Genomic DNA, 9983 nt, shown 5'->3' with positions numbered 1-9983 from the left:
CCAAGAATAAAGGAATTATTCCAGTGTTATTTGGCTTCGAATATCCATGGCTGAACATCGACTGGATTAATATATTTTAGTAGCTGAAGTTTTATATTCCTTTTGGCCCAGAGTGGAATGTAGAATATCCATTGAGCTGATAGCTCTTAACAAGGTTCACACGCCGGAATGACAGGTGTACTCCTAACTGGACAATAACCCATTGGCACTTAGGCGTGAGACAAAAGATTTTCGAGGACGCAGCTTTTCAAAGTTGTAATGAGGGTGATAGGGTGACAACATCTAAACACTTCTCTCTTCACTCTCCAGCCTTTGTCAGATKAAAAGGTGAAGCATCTTGATATTAGACGGCTTAACAACTTTGTGACAGGCTCTAGGAGTTTCATCAATTTGCGAGGGTCTYTTTGATCCATACATAGAAATTTTGAACAKGTAAGACAGTTGCATCGACTTAGTAGTAAAGCAATTAAAAGTGTTATGTTAAGGCAAAAAAAAGAGAAAGGTGGTCAAAAGAGTTAAGCATGAAAATATCAAAATCTTTGATCATTGATCATTGCCGGTAAGTAAAAAAGACTGATTGCAAACAAACAGAACGAAACATAGTAGTCTACCTTGCAACGTGCGAAGTCGCTCAATGAGYAGATGTACGTAATCCTTCACATATCGGAAAATACTCCACCTCCTATTTATCGACATGGACACTAAAGGTTACATTAGTATCAAACATACATAAATGATCATACTTAAAAGTCTGTGACTGTCGTGGTTGYCTGATTAGACACTACTGCACTGAAATTAGATGCGCTGCGATTGCTGCTGGGTTCAACACAGCCGACCCGCAGTCTCTACAGTCTGCAACTATACATACATCTACATACACATATACATATGTACTCCCAACCATATACTTGCAAATGCACATATATATGTACATATATAGATAAGTAACCGATACGCTATGCGCTGCCGTGTTTCTTCGATTCCTTTATGCCGTCTGCTCCTTAGACCTTGACCACTAACTTCGAAAAAGGAAAAACGGCAGAGAACTTGAAGTAAGCCACATGCGCAAAAATAAATGGGAATACGTGAAAGTATATACACAGTATATATACATATRTACATATGTGCATATTATACGATTATGTGTATGGATGTGTTGGCATGTGTGCTTTAAGTGGGAACCGGTTTGCCGTTGAAACCGAAAACAACGTTGCACAAGTCCCGCACGGTCTGAGCTTAATTGTACATTTTCTGCTGCACACACACACATATACCTGCATTTATTTCATTATGGAACTGTCTGCACATGCATAAATAAGTATTTGTTGCTGTTATCCAATTGTATAACCTTATGAAATTTATTGAGCATGCAGGAATGGATGAAAGCCTGTCAAGAGGATGCCCGGTAGGAAAAGTGAGTAGAGCCCTGTGTATAGTAATAATATCTGTTCTGAGTTGCTTGAACCACATCTAAACACCATTTAAACATGTAAACAAATAATAAATCATAAAAAAAAACAATTAACCAAATTATAACCGAAGTGTTGCCGTTCAAACGGAAACGTTTTAACGCAAAAGTGGTATATGCCCGTTAATCATAGCTAAAAAATAATTTAATTAYTAGCTTTCAAAGCATTTAGCATATATTTATAAGCACACATATATATGCATGCCGTTAGTACAGAGGGTTGTTTATATAAAGTGACCAAGGTGCTGTTATTAATTTTTTTTTTTTTTTTGTATTGTTTTATAGGACTGGCTTCCTCTCTCACACCTTTTGTGGCAGCTGATTAATGCCCGAACCTGCAATTACAGCAGCAGTTAACAGTTTCGCCGCAAACACTGTGCACACACATACACACACTAAAGCAGATAAAAAATAGTTTTTGCTTTTCTTTTTATTCCGTTCTAGTTTTGCATTCGGCTTATGTCAGCTATTATCTTCCACGAAACAACGTTTGACCTAATTCTCGACTGAATCCGTTGAAACGAGGCTAAGGGATATCAGTGACACACTCACACACGCATTTATAAGTACATATGTATGTATGTATTTGATTTTGTTGTAGTATATAAAGGAGAGGTCCATATACACTATATATTGTGTAYAAATGGTAGAAATAAATATTCATGCTAATAATATAAGTATATATATATAAGTCGACATGGAATGTCTAATGTCAGAGCTTATTTCTAAAATTAAAAAGTATCAAAAAAATCCTTTAAATTTTACAGACTCAATTTCTATCAGAGTCCAGTCAAAATGATGATTTTTTACAAAATGGCGGCTTCCCAGAAGATAGTCGAATTTTTTTTTGAAAAATTAACTTTGTAGTTGCTTAAAAATCAAAATTATCATCAACGATGCGTTCAACACTCTTACGCCTTCCGTCATTAACTGACAAGTATATAAGTATATCTAAGATGTTCGTGCATAAATTTCACGTCGTTCGGTTCAGCCGTTTGGAAGAATTTTTTCGAGAAAAACGCKTTCAAAGTTTTGGCAGCTGATTAAACTAAGTTAAAATAATTGTTCAATCAACTTCAAATTTTTGGAAAATATTTTTGAATATRCATTCATATGTGCATTCGATATAACGGGTCAATAGGCACGCTATGAAAGTGAACCSATAGGTACAGCAAACGACGCCATATTTTTCCCGCTTTTTTTGGCATTTCTCTTTAGTAAGGTTTGCCACTTCATCATGGAAAGATAMACGATTCAACAAAGAGTCGAAACTATTAAAATTTACAATCGAAATTCGGAGTCAATGGCCTCACCTTAAAGAGCGCAACGCCCAGTTAATGCTCACCACAATCGTTGTGTCAGATCAACAATTGAGCGTCTAGTGGAAAAATTTGAATCCACARGCACAKTTCAAAATGTTCSCGTTTCAGTGATATAAGGAAGTGCTCGTAGTTGGGCATCTCTGTGACGTCATTRTAGCATCCTTACAAGATCAAATTGACGATGAAACGGAAGCCACTTGACAACCGGAATCGTCGTATGTTGGGCTGAGCAACAAAGAGAAAATGATCCKRTTTTTCATCGAAAAATMATCTTCAGCGTTGAGGCTCATTTCTGGCTGAATGGCTTGGTCAATAAGCAAAATATTCGCTAGTGGTAAGGCAGCTATCCACATGTACTCCATGAGTTCCCATTGCGTCCCGAAAACGTTACAGCTTGGTGTGATTTAAGGATCAGCGATGTCATTGGCCTTACTTCTTGCGTAAGGATTAAGACCGGCACGTCACTGTGAATGGGAGGCGCTATCGTCCAATGATAACCGAATATTTTTGGACCGAATTGGATGATATGGACTTGCATAATATGTGGTTCCAATAGGACGGCACTACAAGCCATACAACGAATGTCACAATCGATTTATTAAAAAACATTTTTTGGTGAACGTTATATCTCACGAAAAGGCCCAGTCAATTGGTCGCCTCGGTCGTACAATTTCACCATATATATGTATATATTTATATAAATTATACTTATATATTTAAACTCTACACATATGCACATTTTTGTTTATATACGTAGTAATACATAAGCAATTATACACATATAGATATAACGTCCCTTCAAAACGACGTGTGTAAATTGAAAGACAGATGTCGCTATATAGCGCACGATCAGTGACTGCCTCAAAGTATACAATGGGTTTCAATTTTAAAGGGGACTTGTAGGAATTGCGTTACAACAAATGCGCTAAAATAGAAATTGAAGTTAAGGCTTGTTGTCAATAAGCACCAGAACCAACTAAAAGCCAAAACATCGGAGGCTTGTAATGTGACAAAACCGATAGTTTGTACGAGTTAATATTTTCAGAATCAAATGTTTTCTCCTTTTTGTGCCCCATGCCATACATAATAAGACATTATTTAATTCCTTATTTTGGCAAAAAGTAAGTAAACTGAAGTCTTCAGAGGCATACTTAAAGGAACAGCAGAAAAAAGATGATYTTTGAAATAAAAAAGGAARTAAGTTATSGTTTTATTTTTTATGAAWTTATAATTTTAAGGTTAAATTAGTGTATAATTCAAGCTAGAACGGAAAATTTTTTGCAAAAAAATTAAAGTATTTTTCGATTTCACGGAATCTCCGAGAGCGGTTTATTATTGCTCTATTGATTCCTTTTTCAAGGATGAAACTAAAAAAGACACTACTTGAAGGAATTGTCAGTACATTGATGCTATGACCGAAAAATATGAAAAATTCACAAAATGCTGAAATTAAAAAAGTTGAACGCAAAATTTTGGTCGTTTTCGACGTGTTATTTGATCACATCAATAAATCAGCAGTAAACTTTGGAGAATTATGTGATTGGATCATTTGTTTTCGAGTAATCACACAAGCAAATTTAAAAACTGCTGTTTGAGAAAAAAGCTTTTCAATAGATGGAGGKGATGGAACTGAGTGATATTTCTAATAAAGCTGAATTTAAATATAACAAGTTTAAGTACCAGCGAGTCACATCTAATGGAAATAGTATTRAAGAAAGCAAAATTCGATGCAACAAAATATTTTTTTATTTGATCYACATAAAACTATTAAGATAGGCASATGTCAATGTATGTTTAAAGTTAAGTTTTCCATATAAGCAGTGGCCAAAAATYAAGTCTAGGCAGCAGCGGCACCGGCAATAGCTCCAGCTACAACGCTACCAGCAGCAATCACATTCTGGGCCTTATGAACAGCGTGAGCCACCTTRTCGACCTTGTGAGCGGCCTTGTGCTAAGAACACAATAATAAAAATAAATGAATTGAAAATTAAAATCARCAATCAATCGATCAACTCTGGACAAATATTCCTAACTTAACTCACCAATTCGTGGCGGAAGCTTGCCTCCACAACCTCTTGACAGAAGAGGCAGAATACCAGCAAGGCTACAACGATCAAGTATTTAGCACTGAACATTTTGAAGTTTTTGCTTTAGTCGTTTCTTTCGAACTATATGCTYKTYTYGATTTTGCGAGAGTTTTTATACCAAATTCTTTTGACCGAAGAGTAGGACGTATACTGATAAGAAGTTTGAATTGACTCTATACGTTCGTAGTTGTGTGTAATAATAACAAAAATGTATCAGTCAGTGATTTATAATGTCTGAAAAACTATTTGAAATAAGTTAAGAAAACTCTTAACTGAAACTTATGCTACAAATATACTTATACATATCCAAGGAATTCTATTTGCACGAAGTTCGTGGAGAGTCGATTCGGCGCCGTTCGCAGCAACTCGGGRCTCACGTATGGAACGACTGGGCGCATTTTATGTCGAAATCCTAAATTGCAAACTTACAAAAATACAGCCTGTGCAAGAACTGAAGCCGCTCGAAGYCGCTTCCCAAGCGACATAGCTACGCTCTTGAAAAGTTCCAAGAAGATCCGACGTTTCCGAGCTAAATTTTGTTCAGCGTTGAGACCAATTTCTAGCTTAACAGAAATTCAAAAGCTGCCATTTCATCCAGAAAAAACAACGTGTTGGAGTCATGGGTCTATATTTTTTTCAAAAATGATGCCGCTGAGAACTTAATCGTACTATTTGATATCAAAAACTGAAGCTTGTAATGTTGGCGTCATTTCGTTTCAACAAGACGACGCCACTTCTCACACATCGCKTGGATTTATTGAGAGAACGCTTCGGTGAGCAGATAATTTAACGTTTTGGCCTGGTAGGTTGGCCACAAAGATCGTGTGATATCACACAGTTAGACTTTTCCATAATTGATATGTAAAGTCTAAAGTCTAAGCGGCAGTTCCGCTTTGATTCAATCTTTGAACTCAAACATCACGTTTGTCATTCGCTAGTTGCCARTCGAAGTGCACGAACGAGTTATCGAAAATCGGACTCAACGGATGGACCATTTGAGCCAACATTTGGTTTTGATTTTGATTTTGATAATCTTCAAAAAATAAATGCCRCAGAATGTTCTTTCGAATGATAATAAACSTTCTCCATTAAATTTGATGTTTCTATGTTTTTTCTTCAAAAAATGGATCGTCCTATATTTTCCGAGTTTCGGAACACAAAAATGTTAAAGATTTGTCTTCCTATTTTCCTTTTACTTCTATCCCACATTTGAAAAAATCCCTCTCTGAAAAGTTTAACTAATTTTGATCTTTAGACTCCAAACTGACTATTTATTTTGCTTTCCTTTGAAACCGACAGCAGCAAAAGACTAAGTCCAGCTCAAAGAAATTAAAACATCTATGTTGAAAAACGAATGTTTTCGAGACATGCCACTATACCTCATATACCAAGTACAAGGTTCATAGTTCCAATAGCTGAAATCCCTTACGTTGAAATTTAATAAGAACAAAAAAAAGTTTTAAATATTTCAATAAATTTTTTACGTTCATATTTTGAGTGAAATTATTTGAAGAAAATATTATATACCACTGATCAATATTCTCCTTAAAGGTTTAACTTGATTCAGAGAGCTAATCGAAAAKTCGAGAAAATGTTGCAAACGGGTTTCAATCTGAGAAGAAGATATGAAGAAGATTGTAGGTTCTCAGAGCATAAAAGGATGTACCTAGGTATATAGGCGTTTGATATACACATACAATGTCTCAGACAGGAACGCTATGAAGAACAAAGTTTTGGCAAAGTAAAGGAAATTTTCGATCTAACGTTTACATCAAAAACTCTAACACAATTTTGTTTCAGAAGGAGGTGGGTTTTTTGTAAATAAGCTTATATAGTACATATATAAGTAGTAAAAATTCCGGTAAACAGCAAATTGACCGGAATTACTCATTTGCCTAAAAATTTTCCAAGAATTATAAATAATTGCTTGATAAGATTGTACGCACAAAGTAAAATCCACTTGTGTCTGCTTTATCAGTGTTTACATTTGAGTTTGAAAATTTGGTATAAAACTCTCRCAAAATCGAGAAAAGCATATAGTTCGAAAGTAACGACTAAACCAAAAACTTCAAAATGGTCAGTGCTAAATATTTGATCGTTGTAGCCTTGCTGGTATTCTGCCTCTTCTGTCAAGAGGTTGTGGAGGCAGGCTTCCGCCACGAATTGGTGAGTTAAGTTAGGAATATTTTTCCAGAGTTGATCGATTGATTGTTGATTTTAATTTTCAATTCTTTTATTTTTATTATTGTGTTCTTAGCACAAGGCCGCTCACAAGGTCGATAAGGTGGCTCACGCTGTTCATAAGGCCCAAAATGTGATCGCTGCTGGTGGCGCTGTGGCTGGAGTCATTGCCGGTGCTGCTGCTGCTGCCTAGAAATTGGACTTGAATTGACTACTTATATGGAAAATTGTAAACGAGCTGGGCTTARTTTTTAAGTGGCTAAATAAAGTTATTGAATTTTAATAACAAATTTCGGTTTTTATTAAAGAGTTTTGATGGTTTCTTATTGGAGGCATGTTTCTTAAACGCGAGTATTGGCTTGRAAGGCTTAGAGGGCAACGGATTAAAAAAAATGAAATAGTGAGCAACTCCACCACCGATGATTTGATCAATGTCAACCGTTCCAGGTCCTTYTGCTATTTAAAATGTTTTCATAAGAGGTTTCCTTGGGTAAAAAACTGTGTTTTTTTTCAAGAAATTGTTTCCCATAAAAAATTTTATATTTAATTAGAATTTTTTTAGTGTTATAAACATACACTATTATGAAAGAAATTCTGAAATTTTTGGCAAAATGAAAAAAATTAAAGTTTCAGTGAAAATTTCGAGACAAAAAATAGTTATCGGAAAAAAATCCCTCGTCCAAGTCTTTAAGAATTGTATCTCAAAGACCTGAATAGTTCTCGAGAAATTTCACCAACCATCACTTAAGGCTGTATCTCCGAAAATGTTACTCGGATCAACTTGAAAATTTAGAACATTATTCTAGAGGTGTGGTAGAATTTARTTAGCCATTAAAACAAAATTCGATTTTTCGAAAGCCATGTAACCCCGTAACCAGTTTTAAGAAACCTACAGAGCCTTGATATACTACCAACGCCTTCAGTTCTACAATATTTTTATAGGCTTATGATGAAGGGGAAAGGRTTCAAACATCTTATCCTCTCCACGGGTTAGACTGGACCGAACAGGTAAATTGAGAATGGAGTCATTGTCGGCAGAAATTAGAAAAAAACAAAGATTTTAGCTTTATGCTTTACATTTTATTCATTGGCATTAGAAAAAAGTCAACTTTAGTTATTTAAGCAACAGCAGCAGCACCGGCAATAATTCCAGCCACAGCAGTACCAGCGGCGATGGCGCCCTTCGCTTTGCCAATAGTCTTAGCTACCTTGTCCACCTTTTCGGCGGCCTTGTGCTACGYATAAAACAAGAATGTAAAATATGATTAAATTTTAGTTCAMGAGTTTATTTTGAGCACACCAATTCACCACATCATGTCSCACTTTGCCGAGGAAGTGTGCCTCCACGGCCTCTTGGCAGAGCAGACAGCACACAAGTAAGGCTACGACCATCAAATATTTTACACTGAACATTTTGTAGTTGTTTGTTTAAAGTTTCTTACGAAATATTTACTGTCTTCGGCATTGTAGTTGCTTTTATAGCACTCGTGTTAGAATTGTGGACACCTTCTGGAGTCCGATAAGAAAAGTTCGAATTCATCCATAAATAAGTTCAAACTATACAATATGAGTTATTTGTTGATAACAATTTATTTCGGTTTCCCTTTATTTTGACTACTGGGCTTAAAAACTTTGATTGTACAATGGTATTACGATACCTAATTATTCATGTGGGCTTCAAATGACGAATTAAATAGGTAAGCACCACCGAAGTTCGGGTGTAACCGAACAGTTTATATATTCGCTTTATTGTAAGGATAGAGCCGAAGTTCAAAAATGCGTATATTACATACATATATTGGAGCTTGGGAGAGTATCCGCAATGGATTTTAATCCTTTTTAATGCCAGCGTACATTATTATCGAAAKTATATGTTTTCTCTGTGAATTTCAATAACATATCTCACAGAYTGYSTAATATTTTYAKCATGAGCTATGAAATTTATTTTTTTAAAGCCATACTGGTGCAATAGATTCCAAAGTACCGGTTGCTTGAGTTTCTTATGATTTTGTTAAGATACCAATTATAGTTATATCTATCGATAGCTGCTTTCAGGACCGAAATTATTCGAAGGAAGCCAAGAACGTGGTCAAGATGAGGTTGTGAATGATTGATTAAACCAAGRGTTCGGCGACAATGGACTCTAATGTTTCATACGTCTCGGTCTTTGAATATTCTATACGATGACTAGCTGGTGTAATTGGAGGAAAAAAATAAAAACGCTGGTAATTTCGAGTAGAGATAATATTTTAGGCGCTAATGCTAGCGCTAAGCACAGAGTTTGTTGTCCATATAGTTGGGTGGATTAGCTGTTTTTTTATGTTTATCGCTGTGACACCATTAAATAAATTCATCAATATGCTCCATATCCATAATCTGGATGTCAGAAACAGTATTTTTGATGTACTATTATTAAAAGAAATTATCCATACTCTTTACTCGAAACATATGTACCCGGTGTGACGTTCAGAAATTAAAGCTTTTAAGCCAAACAATCAATTCAAAATTGAGAAGTGGCATAAAAAAGCGTTATATAAACAAAAGTAAAAAAAAAAACATAARTAGTACATATGTTCGCACATCATCAATACACAAATTGAAAGATAACTTATACAGCTAATTAGACGGGGTAAACCATTTCGAGGTTGCTACTTTTTWAAAGAAAAAAACACGGAAACGTTAAATTTGATGGGGAATGTTTATTATCATTATAAGAACATTCTTTGGCATTTATTTGTTGAAGGATATCTCTTTCAAATCTGGCCGCAGCTACGTCTCAGATGGTCCATCCGTTGAATCCAATTTTAAATGACTCGTTCAGGCATTTCAACTGGTTACTAGCGAATTACTCGCATGATATTTTGCTCCAAGGAATGAATCCGCATAGGCTTTAGACTTTTTATATTCTCACTAAACGGTCTAATA

At 35.4% G+C, this 9983-nt stretch overlaps 1 protein-coding gene across 1 annotated transcript; it reads right to left on the bottom strand.

The window, feature by feature from the left end:
- Nucleotides 1-8116: 8116 nt before the first annotated feature.
- LOC108977886 lies at nt 8117-8514 on the bottom strand. The gene is made up of 2 exons (XM_018947851.1): nt 8367-8514; nt 8117-8293 (listed from the first exon to the last, which is right to left on the bottom strand). Exons 1-2 carry the CDS (start codon nt 8469-8471, stop codon nt 8177-8179), a joined length of 222 nt encoding a protein of 73 aa, XP_018803396.1. The 5' UTR covers nt 8472-8514; the 3' UTR covers nt 8117-8176.
- Nucleotides 8515-9983: the final 1469 nt, after the last annotated feature.

This window comes from Bactrocera latifrons, unplaced genomic scaffold (genome assembly GCF_001853355.1).
Source record: "Bactrocera latifrons isolate USDA-ARS-PBARC rearing strain unplaced genomic scaffold, ASM185335v1 scaffold_965, whole genome shotgun sequence".
NCBI classification, from domain to species: Eukaryota; Metazoa; Arthropoda; class Insecta; order Diptera; family Tephritidae; genus Bactrocera; species Bactrocera latifrons.
Note: the sequence above shows the minus strand (reverse complement) of the source record. Positions and strands in the feature narration are given on the sequence as shown.